At 41.5% G+C, this 23,573-nt stretch overlaps 1 protein-coding gene across 1 annotated transcript in view; it reads left to right on the top strand.

Annotated features, from left to right (window-relative positions):
• LOC129200234 (hemicentin-1-like) overlaps positions 1 to 22,623 on the top strand; it is an 80,834-nt gene extending 58,211 nt beyond the window's left edge. Inside the window, exons 5-11 of the mRNA XM_054811568.1 lie at positions 3,305 to 3,476; positions 5,157 to 5,263; positions 11,046 to 11,166; positions 11,678 to 11,941; positions 12,204 to 12,348; positions 16,527 to 16,648; positions 22,496 to 22,623. Of these exons, the coding sequence (XP_054667543.1) occupies positions 3,305 to 3,476; positions 5,157 to 5,263; positions 11,046 to 11,166; positions 11,678 to 11,941; positions 12,204 to 12,348; positions 16,527 to 16,648; positions 22,496 to 22,623 (1,059 nt within the window). The remainder of the gene's footprint in view (positions 1 to 3,304; positions 3,477 to 5,156; positions 5,264 to 11,045; positions 11,167 to 11,677; positions 11,942 to 12,203; positions 12,349 to 16,526; positions 16,649 to 22,495) is intronic.
• The last annotated feature ends 950 nt before the right edge of the window (positions 22,624 to 23,573 follow it).

A 23,573-nucleotide genomic window follows, 5' to 3' on the forward strand; every position in this document is an offset into this window, starting at 1 on the left:
GCTCAGGAAGAGGCGTGTCAGGGTGATGGTTGTGGTTTGGGGATGAAGTACCAATGGCTAGGACCCCCCAAAAATGCGTCATGGGAGCTAAAACTGTTACTTTTTTTCCTAAAAGTAATTTGGGAATAACAGTTTGGTCCACCCCATCGTATCTATGTTACAATGACATTGTACCAAATTTTTCTGTATATAATATTAACCCTTCTGAGCTTAAGAAGGAATCTTGTGTGTAAATACCAATGTGATTCCAGTTCTTATATATATTGGCAAAGCTCCTGCAGCGATGCTTTACCTTGTGACTTGATTTATTTTGCTTAAGTGTCTCAAAAGGAGTTTAAGCGAGACTGGAAAATCCCTTTCTTCTGAAAATTCATATAGGTTCATTAAATTTTACAATTTGTTTAAAAATTTATCTGTGGAGTTAAGATCTTGGAATTAAATGGAAACCTTTCCAAATACCTCGCGCAAAAAAGTGGCATACTCATCTCAATGTAATGTGAGTAGAGCGGGTTGAAATTTCTTTTGGAAGCGTTTTTGGACCTAAATGTATAATTTCTAAAGGTAAAACTTAATGCTTCAAAAAGATCCAGCTAATTTTGTGATTCTTGTTCCAGGCTGGTCTAAAGTAAACAGAGTTGCTGTATAGCTGGTGTCACTAGCTGTTGCAGAAACCATATTTCTCTCTTGGGTGACCTTAATTCAGGGCTTTTGAGCAGTAGAGTTAATTTTCCAGTGATTTTTATATGTTCTTTTGAAAGTACCTTGCTTATGCAGACCCTTGTGGAGAGGGCACATGGTAGCGTTACCTGGTCAGTGCTGGTTGGGAGCATTCAGCGTGTCTCAGGTGAGGCATTACTGATAGCGGGGGGATAATAATTTATTGAACATGCCCCCGCCATTTCAAATGTATTTTGAATTATGCCCTTTACTTGTTTAAACTTCTTGTGCATTTGCACAAAGGTTGCTGGCCATTCGTAGTATAACATACAACAACAGGTATACTTTTATTTAAGGCAGGCTGGAATCTAGTTCTATCACAAAGTTGTCTCGCACAGAAACCTGTGGTATACCCATTTTTAAATGGAGAATTTATGCAAATCATGTCCAACAAGCCAAGGAAACGAGGCTTTCTTGGGCTAGTGTGTTAGTTGGGTCCTAGAGCTGAGGACTTACTCTTGAGCCCTCCAGTGCTGACGGATGACGGGTCCGGGGTAGTTTATTGTTGGTTTTCAGGTCTCTTGCCCTGACCAGTTGAACTGGCACAACGGAAAGCTGCTTTACATTTAAAAGATGTTTCTGAATGCAGCCATAGTTAACTGTAACCTAAAATCATGTTTCAGTATTGCCAAGATACATATTCGTGATGTTATACAAAATCAATGTTGCTTCAATGGGGTTAAAAAAAAAACCGCACCTGCAGTTCTGTGATGTAATATAATTTGTTTTGATAGGCCAAGTGTAGTTTTTTGGGGGAGGTTGGGTTTTTTGATTGCGGGGGGTTCACCTTGGCTAACAGCTCAGCTCCCACTCGGCTGCTCACTCCTGCAGCCAGGCAGGGGGAGAAAATAAGAGGAATGAGGGGAGAAAGCTTCTAGGTTGAGATAAAGATGGGGAAATCACCAATTGCTGTTGAGGGCAAGGCAAACTAACTTTGGGAAAATTAATTTGTTGCTGATTAAAATAGATATTTAATTACTCATTCAGGTAGCGGGAAACAAGTATGAACACCTTTCCTTCTCCCTTTCCTGAGCTCAGCTTCACTCCTGCCTCCTCCTCCCTCCCCGCAGTGCCAGGGGGATGGGGCCGTGGTCAGTACAAAGAGGTTTCTCCGCTGCTCCTTCCTCCTCACGCTCTTCCTCTCCTTTGCTGTGGTCTCTCCCGTGGGCCACAGCCCTGCCAGGAGACATCTGCCCTGGTGTGGGTGTCCGGAGGACCTCCACTCTGGTGCCGGCCACCCTGCTGCCAGCGTCTTGGCACTGAGACCAACTACATGGATAAATCAGGTTATATAAAGCAATTTTAGAGTAGTGGCATCTGCCTGTATTATTCTAATGGTATGCTTGGGAAAAATCTCATCTCACCTCTTCTCGCCTACCACAAACCTGAGGTAAACCCTGTACGATGTGCTCTGGGACATGTGGCATCGCTTGCCAGACTCCATTTCTGTCAGTCTGGGTCGTGTTATTGCTGCTGGGTGATCTGACAGTGCTCAGCCCCGGAGTCAGTGGAAGCTGGAGGTACATAGGTGAGACCTCGGACTCTCTCTGGATTTTGGCTGTCTTTGTTACTTTCTCTTGAAATAGGTGATAATGTAGACCTGTGCTTTGCTCTCTTAAAAATTTGTTCTATTTCACAATCATTGGTTGAAAATATTTAGAGTTAAGGACTATAATTCCCTAAGGCACAACTGAGGTTTTGGTCACAAGAATTTCTATCGTACAGCGTTGTTCCCTGCTATTCTGACCCGTATGCTGTGCCTCACAGTAATTCGTGTTAGGTGCTTCAGGGGGAAAAGATTTGAAAAAGTCTATAGATGGCAATTACTGAGTACATCTGGATGAGGGGGCTTTCCTTCTTGCTTCAGGCAATTAATAGTTAGTTGATGACCAGAAATGTGCGTAGACTTGTATCCCTAATTCCTTTTTAAAAGTGTACGCGTGGATGTTGTGTAGAGGTGTATCCAGGTCCGTTTCTGTACTCCTCTAAACATCAAGCTAATCATGGCTTCAGTAATATCTTCTATTAAAATTCCATATCTCTTAGTATTTATTAAAATATATTTACCCTGATGTGGCAAATAAGCCTATTGACTTCAGAATTTATAATGCACTGGTAAGACAATATAGTTTTAGGCCTTGTTTTTTCCAGGCTGTTTTGTCATATTGTGTATATTGATTCTTAAGCTGAGGAGTAGAAGTTGAAGTGTACCTTTGCTTTGATGTTGGTGCTTTGTTTCCTGTATATTTCTGGCGGTCCGGTCTTCTCTTCTTTCCATATTCCTGTGCTCTTGTGTGTTCCTTATACAGGTTGAGATCCTGTTTGTGCTGTCTCCAGAATATCTTTGTTGAAATGATGAGTTGGGTGATTGTATTAGGCAAGTTCTTTCCCACTGTGTTTGCTCAGGATGATGTGGTAGCTGTGTGTCATCAGACATAGGATCATAGGTGAAAGTAGTGAGCTTCTATTACAATAGAAGCTCTATTACAATAGAAGCTAACATGGAATCTCTACAAGACAGTAGAGACAGTATTTCAGCAGAAAATACTGTTGACAGTATAATAATAACTGTTATTTTTTCTTCTAGGTGTTAAAATGGGTTGAAGAAGCAGTTCAAGCCTCCAAAGTGCATCTCTTGTCTACAGACCATTTGACCATGGCTGTAAATACTTGGCAGATCCCTTTTGATCCAAGTCTGAAAGAGGTTACAGTGTCCCTGAGTGGTCTTTCACCAGCAATTGAAATTCATGATCCATTAGGTGAAGTAGTTCCTACCTTCTTTTGTTGATAGCAAAAAGAGTGAATGGAAAAAAAAGAAATCATCTCTACTGTCTCCAATAGGGAAGGCTGTATTTGTGATTCATAAATGTCTCTCACATTTTGAAAAGCAGTATCAGGATTTCAGGATACTTTAAAATTTTATTTTCTTCTTAAAATACAGAATCTTTGGATATATGCATTTCTGATATTTACATTGTTCCCAATGTTCCATTTTTATGACTCGAAGGAAACTGGAAATTCTCCCTATTCTGACCACTTGATCTCACCCACATCTACTTTCTTACTGTTTGTCCTTGCATTCCAAATTTCTGGACGCTTGTTTTGTTTTTATGTACTATGTAGTCACTGAACGACCATTTAGGGGCTGTACACGATGGTTGGTTTTTATGTGGAAAAGGTAAACCGAGGTGTGGATTCTTTGAACTATGAGAGCATTGAGAATCAAACCCCGTCTCATGTGCCCGCCTTAGCTGAACAGTGTGTGATGGGGAATGCAAAGGCAGATTTGGATGCTGATTTCTAATTAAAGCTTTTTTGAACAAATCTACTGTTCGTTGTTATGTTGATGCCTTAGGAACCTGGAACAGCACTGCAGAAGTAAATTCAGATCATGTTTTGTATTCTCTGAATGACTTTTGGCTAAGGATATAGCTGAAATTCTAGTATCTTGGAAGTATTTTATGCACAGGATGGGTTCTCTGTGATATAATCTGGTCTGTCCCCCACTAAGGCATTGTTCTTTGTTTACAGGAAAGAAATTTGCTCAGTGTCTCTTCAAACCATGGTAACACACAATCCTGGGCGCAACTTCAGGCTTAGCTGAAGCTTTGACCCCATCTATATGTTTTCCTTTTTTGTAGGTCAGCTCCATGCATCTAAATCCACATAGTTTCACTGAAGTTTGTGAAGGCATGTCTAATAAGCTCTTAAGAGTCGACACTGGGACATCCCATTCTCAACTTCACCTTTCCCTTTAGTGCTCTGGAAGAGGCAGATGTGGTTTTAGTGCCGATGGTACTTCATAGCCTTGAGGGAGCAAAATGCTTCTCCGTAGAGAACTGGTTCCTGCATACAGCCATCCATATATTTGTATGCATAGGTGTACGTAAAAAGTGTGCCATGGTGCAGTATGAAAACTTGCACTTTTTTATTGATGTCCGTGATGTCTAACAGGCTAAATTCCCTGTAAGGATCTCGTATACATTCCCACCCTTAGTCACATCCTAATGCCCCTCTGTCAGGAGAACCTGGCTTATCTCAGTGTCTTGTGGAGTTTATCCTGCTTGAAATGGGTCTAGAGGATGGAAGGGTGAGTGGGCTGGCAGGTTGGTTGGGGTAAGTCTGTTCCAAGATCTCCTTCGAGGGAGTGTGCTTCTACACTGCTTCTTTTCACTGAGAGCTGAGTGTTTTCTGTAACCAAGAGAACTTATTTTACTCACAATTTCTGGGTTTCCCACCATTCTGTATTGTTGCAGTCTGCATTAAATTTCCCAAGTGAATGAAAAGAGTGAAAATAAATGAGCATTTTTAGTATTCTGGCAAAGAATTTCAGGGAATTTTGACTGTTGTAAATTCCACTGCTAAATAACGAGTAAGTCAAATATCAAAAATACATCAGTACAGAAGAACAATATTGTATTTACTCTCTGGTTTTTTAGGCAAGCAGATCAGTAAAGGATCAGGACTGAATGAATTGCTGAATATCCACAACTCTGCAAAGGTAGTAAATGTTAAAGATCCAGAGCCTGGAACATGGACAATTAAGGTAAAGTTACTGCAGAAATCATGTATGACTTGTCCTATGGCTTATAAGGGGATTGTTTAATGATTTACTATGTTATTTATCATAAATACTCATAGATTGTGTTATAATAAATGTCCTTTCTGACATATGTGTTGTGACATATTCTGAAGGCACTAGTACAAAATTCTTACCAAGATGATAACGTATTAGACGTTACTATATGAAGTCTAATCCTTAGGTCATCCTTTTCCTTTGGATGGAAAAAGGATGAGGTGGGCACCAGGAGTCTAGTGAGCAGATACTCTCTGTAGAGAGCGTGGGCACAGAGGGGCTTTGCTGTGCACAGCATGTTTGGGGGACTGGGAGAGGGAGATGACATGCACTTTGCAGGCCAGAGATTTCATTAGCAGGTTCACAAAGTCAATAAATATACATTTAATTCATACTCCTTATCAGTATGTTATTTAAATAGTGCAGAATGTAAGTATATTTGTTCATGTGAGCGAGTGCTATCCTAGCACGTACAGTTACAGAATGGACCCTAAAGGATTTGGAAGTGTTAAGATCAGTATGATTAGCAATAATGACCAACCAAGAAAGGATCATGAAGACTGTGCTGAAATGGTCTTCTTGGAACTGACTGTCACAAGCAACCAGCTCCTACATAATGATCCATTTACATACTTGCTTCTGAAATGAAAGAACAAAATGGCTTAGTGATGAAAGGGCAGCTTACAACTATGGTTCTGTGGGACTGTGTCTGGGTGACAGTGCTAGTTTAAACATTTGGTGTTGGCCACATGTGGCCAGTGAGTGCCACGCCATGGCTGTGAGGTGTGTGGGGAATGAGATGTGTAAATGTTATAACCTCCCACAGCACTTAGGACCTTGCTACACAAAAGAGCCACTGAAGCCAGTGTGGCTAAAATCTTTACCGTTCATAGATCAATAAACGTATGTATAAAATAGGGGTAAATCAGGAACAGAAAGTGGATTGCTTAGATTAGCCTTAACTCCTAATTCAGCAGAGATTCGAGTTAACACAGTACATCAGGCCCCACACTGCTTACCTGAAACCATAACAGGGAGTAGGGATGAGCAAGAGCACTCTTACTATAATGTGGTAAACTGGAAGCTGAAGCTTAGGACTTGGCTAGAGTTAGGGAAATGTATCTATTTGTTATTTTGTTTTATGACGTGTTCATTATATCATTGTAATCAACTGCTCAAAGTGCAATTGCACCAAATGTGAATGAAATGTTAAAACTTTAAGGCTTGTGCTATGGATAAGATAGTATTTATATAAACTGAAGAACCAGCCCCAACATAGTTTTCATAGTTAGATGCTGATGTTTCACAACACTTCAAATCTGTTAGCTCACAATGACACCCTACTACCACACCTTAAAACCTGGGCAAGGCCTAACTGTATGCAGAAAGCGGACTATGTAACTATGTTTTGTGGGCAGATTATCTTCAAACAAATAAAGTCTAATCTGTACCTTAAGCTGGTTCGTAGGGGGCAGCGTGTTGTGATGTATGTGTTTGGAGTGGGGGAGAGGAAGGGAGGTATAACGAACTGTAAGTTTTTACATCATCTTCTCAACTCTGTTGCGTAACCATGGTCTAAACTGACTCATGCTTTGTCTTATTGTCATATACTTCCTTCTGTAGGTAAAGCAGCATGATCCCAGCTTTCCTAAATGGGTGTGGAAACAATCATACTTGTATAGGTCCTTTCCAAGTGAACTATTCTATTCTAGAAGTGTAAATGCTACAGTGTTATTTTTGGAGGGGAAGTCACCCATGTAAGATACCTTTATAGACAAGTCCACAATGAGGTGTGCGGAATGGATGCATGCTGTGTGTTGTCCGCACTGTAAGCGCAGAAGTAGTTTGAAAAGGATTATGAATTCACATACAATGCTGCAGGAAACTTTTGATACTGCTGCAGAACTGGAACTAGAAAAGCATGTAGAGCTCAGCAGCTCTACGGAGAATTGTTTGAATGTCTGTCTATGGTGCCAGGACCAGCAATGCTGGAAAACCTGGTACAGAGACACCCTGGTGGTCTGGGGCGGAGGAAAAAACAAACAAACAAAAACCAGAAAGGTTTGGGTCCTGATGGACTTAATAACATCAGACATGTTGGGTACTGAGAGAACTTTTCCTACAGTCAGTGTCTTAGTATTGAACTTTGTAGCTTCTTGGAGTCTCGTGGGTTAAGCATGCAGCCTAGTAAACATTCAGTGCCCTGTGACAGAGGGACACAGAAAAAGCAAAAGCCCTGCGTGATCCCTCCCTGGCCCTGCATGGCCGTTGCTGAGCTGAAGCCTTTCTGGATGGGAGCTGAGCTGTGTGGAACCACTTGTGTATGCCAGCACTGTGTTGCCCAAATTTCTAGATTCCAGGAATTGCCGAGAGAAGAACTTGCCACTCTTACAGGCTCAAAGCGTGACACCCTCCAGAGCTAACAAGCTCTCCTAAAGCCGAGGCTGGCGCTCGGCATGATGCAAACTGCCAAGTGGCTCCGGTGGAAGCGGGCCAGCGCGCTCAGCTAGACACAAACCAGTCCCAGGCATCAGGCTGTTCTTGCCGTGCGGGTTCTTAAGGTTTTTGTTTTTTCTAAGCTTAGCATAGTGCTGTCTCCACTTCTGTGGAGAACAAAAGAGTCCAATTTATGTATTTCAGGTTAAAAAAAAAAAAGATCTTGAATATAATTGAAATATTTTAAGTACTTTTAACTTTTATGAGCAAACCAGGTCTTAATTAGGTTTGAGCAAACAGCTTATTGTACTTGTCACCTGGAAGTGCAAAAAGTTGTCCTTTTAGTATGATTATAAATCATGGTGAGCTAAACAGTATTAGCTGCTACTAAATCAGCTGGAGAATGATCAGTCCAAGAAGATCCCACCTTAATCCATGAACAAGTGTTAGTGTAGTTTCAGCGCTCAGCGAAGCCTTCAAATCAAAGGTTTGAGTCCTATCAAATGTACCGTATGCAATCCACTTGCTCCTGTGCTGCAGGAGGCCTCCAGTTGCCTTCAGGTACTCCAGTTGTGAGGATGTCAAATCCATGCCTGTATGTGTATATTTTAGAAATAAGTTTTCCTTTCAGATCTGCTACAGTACCCTTGGTTTGCAAGGTGACAGGAGTCTTTTCAAAGAGCAATGACATGAGATGAGCATGTGGCTCCTCTCTCCGTAGGACGTCAGCAAACAGTACAGGTTTTGTGCAGGAGGACATGTGCTTCTTCAGAAAGATGCTCCTGCTGTTGCATTTGCTCACAGCTAGCTTGGAGGTGCAGAGAGACTGAATTTATCTGCTGGTCCTGCTGCTGAGATACCTACCAAGAGATGAGCCTCATCAGGAACAGTCGGAGTTGTTTGATGGAAGAGGAAGCATCAGTTAGTTTTTGCTAAATCCCTCCCACAAAGACCTGTCCTGTGGACTCCTCTTAAAAGATTTCTTGGGAGCAGTTTGGGAGGCATCTAGCATCTTGCAAATAAGTTATCTGCGAGCTCCAGGAGAGCAGCACTTGAAGGCAGTTGTACCTAACTGCTCCTTAAGGCCTTGCCTGCCCTGTGTTTTCGGTTGAGAAGGCTAGCGAGTGATGGAGGTGAGGCAGGCCGAGGAGCCATCAGCTGCTCTTGTGGTCTGTCCTTAATCCACAGGCCCTGCCTTCTTCAGCTGGGCAATGCCACAAAAACTTCCCTGCTGCTTAAATGATCGTCTGCGTGGTTGAGAAAAGGAGAGGGAAAGCAGTGAGAAATCAGCAGAACAGCTTGGCTGTTCTTGTGATCCAGACAGGTCTTTAATGAGCGCTGCTGCTGCGGTTCCCCCGAGCCGGATGCGGCAGCCTCAGCGGAGTGTAAGGACAAACCAGTCCAGAGTAACTTCTGCTAACGAGCACACTCCTGAGAGCCTGATTCAGCTGCGTATCTCCATCACTGTAAATATAAACATACAAATATAACCATGCAATTAAAAATTGATTTAGCCATCCTAGCTTGGTTTTTCTGTTGTGTAAAAACTAAGGGTTTGTTTTACAGGTATCCAAAGGTCTGAATAATTCATGAAGAGAAATGTATTTTTCTGTGGATCGTTTACTCAGCTTTAGTCCCTGGTTTGTGTGCACTAAGATTTTAAGGCTGTGACTACAGCCTTAAAACTTTGTGAAAAGTTTATTCACACCATAAATTCCTTATACAGATGCATAAAGCTATAAAAAGAAAACTTTGTCACTGAGTTTGTCTAATGAAATTTTAACTGCCAATTAACGCTTGATAACATGAGTTGTTTGGCACACTTAAATATTTCTTTGTATTGTTAACAGCTGGTTTATATAAAAAAGGCTTCAGTAGTGATTTTTCTGAGGTGAAAGGCTAACCAAATAGAGGTTGTTTTAATCAGATAGACATCAATTTGTCATAATGTCTAAATGGCTGTCCCTAGGCAGTTAGTTACAAGAAACAACTGTTTAATATGCACATGCAGCTGTATCAGAGGTGGCTACTAAACTGAAGGAATTGTGTGGTTGGATCAGATAATACTCTCTAGATGGATAAAGCTCAGTGGAATTACTTCATTTTAATACTGATTTTCTTTCACATTGCAAGTCTTGTGTGCCGTATCGTCTCCCTGAACAAAAACTCAGAGTAGGTTCTACAAACTGCAGATTGATCTTGGCATAATATAGCTTAGCTATCACTCTTCACAGCCTTCTGAAGCTTTATTTTTTCCTGCTGTGCTGGTTGAAATTCTCCATGGGTTTGTCACTGTTAAGTCTGTGTAAAAGAGGAGGGAAAAAAAATCTAACTCCATGCTCGGTGCAGTGCAGCAGTGGGGTGTTTTTTGGGTTGTTTCTTTTTTTTTTTTCCTAACACCTGAAGGGTGGAAGCAGGTAAGGACAAAAAGCCTTGGATTCCTGTGCACTCTTGGCAAGTACCAGTTGTCCTGTTCTTTCTTGGCGTAGAATGATAAAAGTAACTTTAAAGAGGATAAATAAAAATAATTGTAAGATTGAGGCCTTGCCTAAAGCAACGGTGCCCTCAAACAACATGAAGTTAAGGCTTTTCATGAGTGGGTGGACAGGCAGGCATTGTTTGGGATTTGTTTTTTTTGCTGATTCAGCCAGAAATGCAAAGTGGGGCTGTGGAGAATAGAGGTGAGCGGTGTTTCTGCATCCTCTGCTTTCCCTCTGAGGCCTTGGCCAGGAAAGAGAAGAACCTTTAATATATGGTATGGATTGAGGTTGGTCTGTGCTTGCCGCTTGCTTCATGATGTGCAGCGCCTATGACTCCTGCATGTGCCTCATGGGTAAAGTTAGTTTTGTGTATATTTAAAAAGGGCGCTTACTAATTAAAAGGTAAGATAAATTATTGTAGTGCCGGAAGTAAATTGTTTGTATAGATTACCAGCAAAAATTTTACGCTGATATTTCTGTTGACTTCATTTACTATTTTGTAATATACTTTATAATGGTGAAAACCCTAACTTCCAGAGAGCCTCCCATTACAGCCACTGGCATGTGACAAGTAGCTGCTGACCTTGTGTGCGTTGTGATTTACCTCCCAGACTAATTGGCTGCTCTTGCCGATGCTACAATTGTAGGCTCTGGTAGCTGAAAGTAAAGCTGTATTAGAGGTCTTTTTACTTGCAGCTTTTGGCATAACCCTTCTTTCTGTCCTGTTTTGAATGAAAGCTGAAGTCTGTCTACGGAACTCGGTGGATGGATCAGAAAGTTTGCAATTCCTGAAGTGCTGGTTACGCACGTGGTCTTTCACTCTGTTGCTTTTTCAGACCTCGAGCAGTGGAAGGCACTCTGTTCGGATCACAGGTCTCAGCACTATTGACTTTCGAGCTGGGTTTTCTAGGAAGCCAACATTAGACTTTAAAAAAACATCCAGCAGACCAGTGCAAGGTTCGTTTCCGTTTTATTCTATGCTAAACAATTAGCATTTTTGGGCCCCCAAGTAGAACTCTGTGATGGTCTCTCTGGTTAACTTTGCGATAACTGTGGGGCTGCTGGTGGTTGGTTCTTGGGCTCATACTACGGTATTTTTTCGTATTAGCTTGGGTTTTTTTATGTCACATAAATCCAGATATTATTAGCTATGAAATACCTCAAAATTGCAACTCTATTTCTGTTACTTTTGGAGCTTCAGAAAAAGCCTTTGGCTCTGGGGCATGGTGAGGAGCTAATGAAGAGGCTGCTATTTCAGAAATGCCTGTTGGAACTCAGCAATTTCCACCCTAATCAGCGCTGCCTCTCCTGACAGCTAATAAGCAGAGCGCAGCTTAGCGCTACTTAGTAAGGGTTGAAACTGAATGGAGTATTCATGGGGTAGTGGGCCATACATCTGGAATTTAACCTTTCCTTTTTGAATTACTATTTTTTTAGCACTTAAAATAGCATGTTTCTGTTTTTCTAGGGATTCCTACCTTCGTGCTGCTAAATACCACGGGGATCTTTCTTCCAGCTAGAGTAGACCGACTGGAACTTCTGAGTATTACAGGGGAGCTCCTTAAAACCTTGCCTGTGAAATACTATCCTGACAGAAAGCCCTATGGACTGTGGAATATTTCTGACTTCATTCCACCAGATGAAGCTTTTTTTGTTAAAATAACGGGCTATGACAAGGATGATTATCTTTTTCAGAGAGTTTCGAGTGTTTCATTTTCTAGCATTACTCCTGGTAAGAGATTTTGACTTGAATGTACACTTGTCACAGCTGAATCAGTTAAAATTGATATGTAATATCTTTTTCTAACTTACAGAAGTACTTTCTGTGCTGTTTCCTTCCAAAGTTCTATCTTTATATCATGATGGACAAGTTAATGTTATTATCTACCAAGTATGACTTTATCAGAAATTGAATTTCCTTTTAACAAAAGGAAAAGACAGGATATATGTTAGTAGCTATTAATAATCTTTTGGGCAATATTTGCTTTCTTCAGATGCTCCAAAAGTTACAATGCCCACCAAGACTCCAGGATATTACCTGCAGCCAGGGTCTGTTCCTTGCCACGTAGAAAGTCTTATACCTTTTACTCAGCGTTTTGCTAAAAATGGACTTAAACTAGGAGTGGATCAGTTCTTCAAGTAAGTAGTGACCTCCCCCCCCCCCCCAGTGTTTTATTTCCTATTCCATGATTTCTATTTATTATTTACTATTATATACTGCTTATATTCTTTTACTTCCATTCTGTTATTTTTGGTGATATTCATTAGGGAGGCTGTATTTTATGGAGAGATTTATTTTACATATATATATATACACACACACATGAGGGTGTTTGAGGAGGGTGTATACTCTGTGTAGATGATGAGATTATATGGTTCTGGCCAAAATTCCCCTCAAACATGTGCTCTTAAATTATGATAAACTAACTCTTAAAATTAAGTCTAGAAGGCAAATGCTTTTAACTTGTATTTTTAAAGTTATGTAAAGTAGATCGATAACTAGCTTTTTTTCTGGACGCCCCCCACCTGTCCAATGATACATAGATGATTACGGAACATACCTTAAGTTGTTTTATTTCTAATTCCTTTCACGGATGCCCTAGCAGTACGTCCTATGACCTAGCCTAGAAAATTTTCCTCTTCAGAAAGTCTCTCAATCAGAAAACTTATACTGAATATGCCACAAGGCTCTTGAGATTTCTGTATACAAAATGGATTACATGCTCTTTCTCTGTAGAATGAGAAAAGAATGAACAAACACTTATGAGTATTTTAATTCATTTATAAAGTCCATTTTGTAATTCTGGCAGTTGGAAATGAAAGGTAAGTATGTACTAGAAAACGGTATCGGCAGCCTCTTGCAAAGCCTGGAGCACTTCAGGAGAAGGCTGAAGGGGAAGATCTAGCATTTGATTACAAGTACATGACTACCAAAATAAATAAATTCTGAAGCTCCCTTGTACACTGTTGGCAGTATGAAATGCTGCAGCTCTTTTTTTTTTTTTTTAATGAGGTGCCATTTACATTTAGTCAAGCCTGACACATACTTCAGCAGCTGTGTAACTTTTTCCATTCTTCAGTTATCAAACCACACATGTGTACTCCTTGCTTTTCACATACCCAGCACCTTTATGATTGGGCTGCATTTTTCATTTTCATATTACAGACCAGATGAATGAACAGATCATCCAAGTTAATTTAACAAAATATATCTCAAGCCAAATATTATTGGTCTCAGTTAAATAGGATCTAATTCATCTTGGCTTGTCTGCATTTTGTTAGTAGGGAAGTTCCATACAGGAATTGTCCAGCTTACTAGTTTAAAGCAGATTTGAGCTGTATTATTGCTCTGCATTGGATGAGTTTGAATGAGTTTTGTTTTAGTGACGTGATGTCATTGTTACTCAATTATTTTTTTTAATACTTACTTCAAAAAGTAAATTATTTATAAGTTGAACATTATAGTTCTATCATGACAGCTGTTTATGTGAAAATGTCATTAGAATGAATATGGGTAGAGGGTTCTTGAAGTGAACATACTTAGAAAAAGGGTTTTTTACTTTTGATTCCAGAGGTACTATCAGCTTTAATAATAACTCCTAATTTTAAATGAGTAACATGTGTAGGACGAGTAACGTCTGTAGGAAACTTTAAAAGAGTAATGTGTGTAGGAAAAAGAAATTTTTCTAAAATTGCAACAGCTTTGTTTTTCTAGATTTCTGCATCCCGTGGTGGTCTAGTAAGAAAACTTGGATTTTGATTAATGTCCGAGTGTGTTTCTGACAAGTCTGATTTAGGAGCCCAAGAACAGTAGTTAAGCACCTCATTCTAGTGGGAAATCAGTGGGAACTGAATACCAATGTGTCTTTAAAATCCATTCTGTATTGTAAATGGCAGATCCCACCAATCCCGCGAAGGGCAGAATCAGCAAAAATAACATGTGAAATTCTGACAAGAAAGGCAATCCATTTAGTTAATTAAAATAATCATCATGATTCACAGTAATTTTTTTTTTAATTAACTAGTGTTTGTGGTTGTTAATCAAGCCTAGCATCTGATTTGCTAAACCATGCAGAATATACCCCTCCAAACTATGTGTTAACTAGTGCGGTACGAGTGGGATTAGCTCATTCCTGTGAGCCGCAGCCTGCTGCTGGTGGTACCTTCTTCCCAGGTGAAAGCGGGATCCGGAGCGTGGTCGTTTGTGGTGAGGTCAGATACAACATGAATATCACTGTGCTCTCTGATGGGGTTTCTATGGTAACTAGTAACAAGGATGTGATTTGGTCTTTGGATTTTGCAACTTGGCTAAGGGAGTGTGTTTGTATTTTCCAAGCTGACTAGATAAGCAGCTCGAGCAGCAAATTGCACGTATTGTAAAACGATTGGGGTGAATAAATGGCGTGATGCTGAAAGGTGCTCAGTTATCCCAGCAACACATGGTGCAAAGAGTTGTGTGCGGTTACTGCTTTTTGGAGTCAGTGCCAAAGTGTGCAGGAGATGCCTTGAGGTGTGTATTATTCAGTGCTGCCATTCTTGTATTTATTTATTTTTTTTAATAGACCACCGTGGGTCTCTATTTGCCAAGCTTTTCCACTCTGGACTTTTCCTTTTATGCTTCCATTCTGAAGGCTTCCATGTTCGACATCTGGTGTACAGCAAAAGTCAGGAATGAAGAAGAATAGGCTTGCATAACTCCACTTTTAACCTACTTTCCATGAAAAAGAGAAATTTCTCACTCTTTACTTGGAAGAAACACTACCTTATTCTTTAGTCTTGGCAGTAACTGCCAACACTATTTGCCAGCATTGCGCTGTAAAATGTCACAGATTTGATATATGATATATTAGGTTATCTAGAATAAGTATGAAGTAAGAGAGAATAAGTAGGAAGCCATTTAAGGTCACTATATACTGTTTTCTTTTGTGGTGTAATTGTCTGTCTCACCGCATTACAACACTGAGCTTTCACGCATATTCCAACTCTCTTTCTCTTGTTCTTTATCCTTTAAGGGCTGATAAATCAATCTATTCAGGCAAACAAAAGAGATGAAGGGGTCAGTAATTCAGTGTTTTCCCATAAGGTGGCAATGACTTGCCAAAGCTATCATGGATGTTTGGGCGCTCATCAGTTTTGTTTATATGCCATAGCAACAGGCCACAGGGAGCACTGGGATGCTGCAGAACCACCACTGTTTTGCTCCTTTGTCATCAGCTGTGTGTCTGCACCATTAGTTGTGTAAAATGTGGTTTGGAATCTTGGGAAGCTGTAGGAGTGTCTAGTTTTAAGCACATGTAACCACCAGTCAATATTGTTATTTTATTCTCCTCTTGACTTTAATGTTGCATGCGATAGATACACGGTATTATTGCCTATCAGCTTTGCCCTCTCTGTGATTTACTGAAAAACTCTAAGTATTTCTCTGCATTTCTGTTGTATTATCTTGCTCGTGTCTCTTCTGTGCCCCACCTTCCACTTTCAGTCTTGAATCCATCAATTCAATTTGTTGTGCTGTTTATTTTTGTACGGCTAGGCAATCAATGTGCAGAATATTGGGTTATCGTAGTTATTGCTGGTCATAGGTTCAGAGGTGCAGCCAGCAGAGCAGAAGTCAGTCATCTTCGTATTGATACTTCACACTTCGCTGGGTTGTAAATGTCTGGGATGGAGATAGTCCCTGCAGTTTAAAAAGTGCAAAGAGAGCTGTCTGGCTGTGGTCATCTTGTAGTAGGGTAGGTGCTGCTCTCTCCATGGTATGAACCTAATGGTGGATTTGCATATAGAGGGGAGAAAGCAGATTGTATCTGGTAAAGGATGAGGACTCCTTTATGTGGCGTCCCTACCTGTTCCTGTGAGTTTGAGAAGCTCGGGCTGGGAGGGTGAACGCTTGTTACCCCTGCTAGTAAGAGCCACGGGTTTGGTACTGCATACTGGCTCTACGTAGAAACTTGTTGGTGTTAAGGAAAGGTATCTTCTCAATAGGAAATAGCACAACAGAGTACGAGCAGCTGAGTGAATGACTGCAAATACAGTGGCTTTAGCTATTGAGACAACTGTTGATAGGTGTTAAAGGCATATGTGCAAGTGAGACATTCTGCAAAACCTTACACTTCTTAATACTTGTAAAAAGCCTGACGAGGTATATATTGTTTCCTTAGATAAAATCCATAAAGCTAGGTCCAATTTGATTCATCAGAGGGTCTCTTTTTCCTCTTAATTATTGTGAAAATCTCCTACGCCGGTAGTCAGGAAACCAGGTTCTTGTACCTCTTTGAGTCCTTCAGGAATTTAGTGAGTATGCCCTTTTCTTCCCCCAGAGAATCATCTAGTATGAGTTGGGAAATTGCTGAGGTCTCCTTGTCCGATGAAGGCTTTTACGAATGTTTGGCGACCAGCAGTGCAGGAACTGGACGAGCGCAGACATTTCTGGATGTATCAGGTGGGTAGTAGTCCATCCTTCTACGCTGAACGCTTGAGAGAGCAATGGCTCATCAGGCCAATAAAATAAATATATTTTTAATTAATGTGTTTTTTCTGACTCAAGCACACAAGTGTGCTGATGTTTACTCAGCACATCTGTTTCAAACAAATCCAATGTTAATATTTAAAGTAGTTCCTACTGTCAGTTGGACTTGCAGAATAAATACGACCTGTAGAAGCAGAAATTGAAATCTGAGATTTCAGTTGTTCTCGTGTTTATTTCAAGCTGTAGCAATTACATGTTTACTTGATTGTATCTATGTGTTATGGGATAGACAAGGAATTACAAAAGTTGCATTCAAAAGTGTTCTTCTACTTTTTTAAGAACGAGATTCAGTAAATTGTTGGAAATCTCATCTAGTACCTTGAATTTTTTACAAGTGAATAACTAGATGAAGTAAAAACAAATGAGGAGTAAATCAGGCTAATAACAAAGATAATTTTGAATAAACAGTAGTATTTAGTTGCTAGCCCCAAATTGGCTAGCAATCATTATCTACCCAGTAGATAATTTTTAATTACTGTTCGTTTATTTTTTGAATTTAATTTAAAATATTCCTAACTTCATAAAAATCTCAATTTACAGGATGAGTAGTTATAAATCTAGCCATCCATTTAGTATCAGTTGGTGTGCCTTATGTGTTAGAGCAGTTTCAAAGCATAAAGCACTGGTATTCCACTTGCTCTGAGGGAGAGGGAATTCTCCTTATCTAAGTTAATGACCTGTTCAGATGATTATGCTCCTTTAATTATTACTGCAAGTTAGTTGTGGTAAGAGAGAATCCTTCCAGAGAAGTGAATAGTGTCATCCTGGTCAAGCTTTGGACATAAAAATTTGGAGTGGGAGGAAGGGAGAAAGTAAAGTCGTTCTTCTGTGAAGGTAAATGTTAATGTCCAGATGATCATCTGGAGGGTTTCAATTGCAGATCAGCTAGAAATGTTTCCCAAAGTATAACAACAGGCTTTACTTCACAAAGTTAATCCTTCTACTCTGTCAGAGGAGTTCAGTTTAAGTAACTGTAAACCAAGATACACCCCAAACACAGATGGAGAAAACATAAAACCAGGCATGGGTTTGAGCTGCTTCAGTGGACAGTAGAGGTTGTCTGCAGGAAGAATTAAGAAAAGCTTATTTATGCACGTAGGTGGGTGGATGAAAACCCTGCCTGTCCTATAGCAAATTCTGTCACTTAAGTTTTCACAGTTGCCATGAGGGACAAGGGGAAAAATAATTTCTATTTTGAAACAAAAATCCGTTCTATACAGTCTTCTATTTGTGCCGATGGGACATCTGTCATGCAGAAGTGTAAACTATTGCTCTTGACTAGGGAAGACACTGGAGATGAGTCAGTTGATGTGCAGTGGCTGTGAGGATAGGAGAGCTCAGAACAGCAGTTTGAATTCAGCATCAGGGTTTCATATAACTGCTTGAAATCAAAGCTGTCTTGTTTCTTTATCTCCTGAAGTAGCTAATTCAGGTTAGTTAACCTGGATTATGAACCACAGAAGCACAAAACAATTTAGGCTGGAGGGACCTTTGGAAGTTACCTAGTCCAACTCGCAGCTCAAAGCAGAATTCACTTCCACGCTTGATGGTGTTTCTCGGGAACTTGTCCAATCAAACTTTGAATGTCCCCAAGGACAGAGATTTCACAAGTTCCGTGGGCAGCCTGCAGTGCTTAACTACCCCCACTAGGAAAATATTTTGCATATCTAGTCAGAATTTCCCCGACTGCATATTTTGACCACAGACTCGCATCCTTGGGGTTTTTTGTGCCCTGAGAAGACTCTAACTCTGTATTCTCTAAAACGTCCCCCTCAGTAGTTGAAGAGGGTGACTGGATATCCCTTCACCTTCTCTTTTCCAGGCAGGATGAGCAAATCCAAAGAAACCGGTTTGTTATTGATTCCATGCAAGGCAAAGTTTGTAGAGGAACAACCCTCTTATACCAAGTAGTAAATTTTAAGGAGAGAAAGATCCTTTTAGTCACATAAAGTATCGATGTTCCTGTTCTATTCTACTCAAATACTTACCCAAGTCCTAGGTCTAGAGCACTGTTTTATATTTTGGCTGTGCAGATCCTTCAGGCGGATAGGGTATTTCCATATCCTTGTTTCAAACCATGTTCTGGAGGACAAGAAGCTGTTATATTCTGTCCCGGAAATTGTGGACCTAAAGATTCTTGGTCTGGAAGTTGCAACCATCTTCCTCCTTACAGAGAAAACTGAAAGAGAATCCTAACTTTTTTCTTGTGATATTGGTAGCACCTGAAAGTAGAGAGTGACAAGGGGAAAAATTCCTGTGTCCTCTCATTTACAGAGCACCGAGAGATTGGCTGAGACTGACTCACTATGTAAACATGAGCAATTAGTTCTGTTTTGAGCCATGAAGCGGATTAATGTGAGGGAGATGCTTTGAAATCCTTGTGTACAAATATTTGGAAGAAAATCGCTTGAAATTTCTTCTTTAAGCAAAGTAAACAATCTTTTCAAGTATTCTTAGTTTGCCCAGCTGACAGACAGTGTATCGCAGATAATCCGTTTTGTCGACTGCTGTGTGAAAGGTATTGGAACTGTGTCAACATCTTCTAGTTTCAGAAAAAGCAAACACTTGAGTTTTAATACTAGTAAGATGAAATCAATCTTTAAAATGTCAAATGGCTCGTTAGCTCATGCAGGCACCTTAACCAAAGTGCCCTGAATACAGGGGATTCGGCTGGGGGGATTGCTGTGTGTCCACTGTGGTGGTAAGAGGCTGGCGTGGTCCAAAAGATGTCATGCTCCACCAGACTGACACGCAAAAGAGAGGGATTTTAGTCCTGAACTGGCCTTCATCTCTCTCTTTTTTCCTAAGTTTCTTTAAGCAACATACTTGGTGATACACCCATGGAAAGCATTAGAAGACTTGTTGTTCCTCCCAAGCAAACCAAAACCTAAAGCGCAGGGGAGAAACCCGTTCTCAGTAAGCAAGTCTAGCTGTTGTTGACTCTCCTCTGCATGCGTTCAGAGTTTCGGTAGTAAAGGTGATTGCTGTTAGGGACTGCGCTCACAGCGCAGCAGGGCTGCACGCCAGCATGCAGAGATCCAGCAGAAACCTTGTGAACCTCATCTGAGAGCCCGCGTGAGGCTTAAGTCAGGAGGAGTTACGGCTGGCTCTATAATAAATACAGACTTTTTTTAATTTTACTTAGGATAATTGATTTTTGACAGGTACTGATAAAGATTGGGTCTTGTTCTTCCAGCTCTCTTATTTCTGCTAAACATCCCACTTAGAATATTTTTTTTTTTTTTCAAGAACCAGTCTGAGGAAAAACAAATCAGGAAAAAAAAAAATGCTTTTCAATGGGAATGCATAAAGCGACACATAGTGTGTTTTCTTTCTCCAGCATTTAAATATTGCCTCCTTTTATCACTGATATCTCAAGAAGGATCAGGACGACTGCTCCTCTCTTAAGCACTTGTGGTTTCAAATTTTAATTCCAGTACAAAATTATTGCAGCTGCTTTCTTCCAGGAGTGTGACAGAAGTGTACAGATGAGTAGAGTGGAAAGCAAATAATGACAAATAGTGGAAGTTACAACAAAAAATACGTACAACTGGGAAGGAAAAGATAATGAAGTGACCTAAGATTTGAGTGGGAACTGGTACGGGATGTTGTAGGTGGTGGTAGGAATTCCCCCAGCCTGGCTGCTGGCGCTCAGCCCCGTGCTCCCAGGGACCCGAGGGTCCGTGTCCCAGATGCACGGACACTGCTGCCGCTTTCCTGTTGCACATTTGTCAGCAGTGAAGCTGAGCATGCGCCACTGACACAGCCGGCTCCACAGACTGCCTTCAACAGCAGCTCCATGCAGGACTTGCATAAAGCATGGGACAGCCAGCCCCCCTCCTGCCCGCCTGGTAAGGTCGGAGCTCGCTACGGAGAGCACACGCACCGCAGATCCCTTGGGTATTGGCACGGCCCCTCTGTCCCCCCCGATACCCCTGCCCAGATCCCAGGCCCTCTTACGTGCTTCATGCCAGCTGTTCCAGCTGTTTGCTAACAAACTGCACCCCCCACAAAAAGATTTAATAAGGCGACGGGACAGACTGTGGAGATCAGGCGCAGGGCTCAGCCGGATGAGAGTACTGACTGGTGATGTCTGACGTGCAACAGGCCCCTTCTATGCCCCTTTCTGCCTACTGCCCCGGCTCCTCCCTGATTCGCTTCCCCGCACATTCCTTTATCAGTTGGCACAGCTTCCGCCACATCTGGGACCACCAGGTTTGGGTCCTTACAGTTGCAAAGGCCAGGTTGGCTCCTCTTGGAAATGATGCTCTCGCTTCTTGGTAGCCGGTCAATCAGCATGATGAAGTTTTTCTTGTCATTGTCTCTGCTATTGTTTGTCTGTCAGGTCTGTGTCTCTGCATAGTGTTTATTACCTCCCCTTTTCCTTATCCCATGTGACAAGGTTCTTGATCAGATAAAGTTAGGGGAGCAGATGCTCTCTCCTTCCACGTTCCCTTGTAGAGATCGTCATGGAAAGCACTTAATAATGATGCACAGAGCAGCTGTTGACTTGGTGTCATTATTGCTGTTGGAGCTTGCTAGTCACACGTGCAAGGCCCTGCATGTGGGTCGGTGCAATCCCAAGCACAGCTACGGGCTGGGCGAGGAATGGATTGAGAGCAGCCCTGAGGAGAAGGACTTGGGGGTATTGATTGATGAGAAGCTCCACATGAGCCGGCAGTGTGTCCTGGGCTGCATCAAGAGAGGTGTGACCAGCAGGTCGAGGGAGGGGATCCTGCCCCCCTACTCCACTCTGGTGAGACCCCACCTGCAGTACTGCGTCCAGCTCTGGGTTCCCCAGGACAAGAAGGACATGGAGCTGGTGGAGCGAGTCCAGAGGAGGCCACGAAGCTGATCACAGGGCTGGAGCACCTCTGCTATTGAGGACAGGCTGAGAGAGTTGGGGTTGTTCAGCCTGGAGAAAAGGCGGCTCCAGGGAGATCTAATTGTGGTTTACCAGTTTCTGAAGGGAGCCTACAGGAAAGCTGGAGAGGGGCTGTTTATGAGGGAGTGTAGTGACAGGCCAAGGGGGAATGGGTTTAAGCTGAAGGAGGGGAGATTTAGATGAGATGTGAGGCAGAAATTCTTCCCTGTGAGGATGGTGAGGCCCTGGCACAGGTTGCCCAGAGAAGCCGTGGCTGCCCCTGGCTCCCTGGCAGTGTTCAAGGCCAGGTTGGATGGGGCTTGGGCAACCTGGGCTGGTGGAGGGTGTCCCTGCCCATGGCAGGGGGTTGGAACTAGATGATCTTTAAAGGTCCCTTCCAACCCAAACCATTCTAAGATTCTATGGTTTTTTTCATATGAAGCCTGTAAAAATCTAATGTGTAGCTGAGATTCCACTGTGTGTGGTCACACCTCAGTCAGAGATCAGACTCAGACGTGGTGGTGGTCCTGTCTCTTCTCAGTGCAAGATGAACTCAAAGAACACAGTGCTACATCCTTTCTCATATATGATGTGATCTTTCATCCTGCCCGATACAGTAGTTTTGACCTAAATCAGGTGTGTTCTTGTGATGTAAGCTCCTGTCCGGTACCTTAGCATCAGGGAATGAGGATGCTGCCCTGGGTTCTGCTTCATGGCTTCAGCAATGTGAAATGAAAATAAATGTTAAACCAGTGTTACATTATCTTTTTTTTTATTGTTATTTTTTTACACTATAGTTTACTTGAAATTGTTTATCAAGAATCCACAAGCGAAGCAAAGGTTCCCAAATATTATTCTCTTATAATATTGTTCTTTGTTCTGTTCTTTTTATGCAGAGCCTCCACCCATGATTCAGGTTCCTAATAACGTCACAGTTGTCCCTGGCGAAGGAGCCATCTTGACCTGCCTAACTTTAAGCACGGTGCGTTACAACCTCACCTGGCAGAGAAATGGCAGGATGTGAGGCTTAAGGACCCCTGCGAATAAGGATGATGAGCAACCTGTCTTTAGAGGTGAAGGCTGTAAAGCTCACGGATGCTGGCAAGTACAACTGCATCGCTTCTAACGAGGGTGGATCTACCACAGCATCTGTCTTCCTTACGGTGCAAGGTAACAAGGAAATGGCATTTTAAACTTATCCATCTGTGCTGTTGCTTCATACCAGGAACAAATTTAAAAAAAAATAAATGTATAAATGCAGTAATTTGTCTTGGAGCAAATACTTTTAAAATCTACTGCAGTACTGCAGGTTTCTCTCTATTTGCCTTCGTCATGTGAAGGCTTGAACCTTTGGTTCCTGGCTGCCTGTCTGTGGGTAGGAAGAGACAGAACTTAAAATCTTTTAGAAAGAAAACTCTTCTGTCTACTTGTAGGTGACTCCAACAGAATTTCTGCTTAGCGATACTGGGTCATGTTCTCTGCAGAATTTGTTAACTTTGTTGCTCTAATTCTAGTACTTTGTTAACTGATGGAAAAGTTAGAATTGTGGAAAAAAAGAAAAATTCAGTGGAATTGCCTGGCTTAAGGTGCTCCAAAACAGTGAAAGGTCAGAAATGGAGTTGTAACGCTTACTCATGAGATGTAGTTTTTCTTGTAGGAAGAGCATAGCGGTTTACCAAGGTGGAATAAGTAGATGTGCAATCAGTTTTGTAGGACCTGTTATGAACTACAGCAGAATGAAGTGTTTTTTCATTGAGCCATTTGAATTGCCCTTAGATGGCTATAGCAGAGTTATAACTGTTAAATTTCTAACAAGACTGAAGGGGGAAAAAAAAAAAAGGCAAAACACGAAAAAACCCATACGTTTGGAAAACTTGGTTTTAAATTCTACAGGATTTTTCCATCAGGACACTAGTTCAAGCATGTCAAAGGTAGCAAGAGAAGTGCTCCCCTCCCTTGTTCATCTCTTCCTAA

This window comes from Grus americana, unplaced genomic scaffold (assembly GCF_028858705.1).
Source record: "Grus americana isolate bGruAme1 unplaced genomic scaffold, bGruAme1.mat H_18, whole genome shotgun sequence".
Lineage (NCBI taxonomy): Eukaryota > Metazoa > Chordata > Aves > Gruiformes > Gruidae > Grus > Grus americana.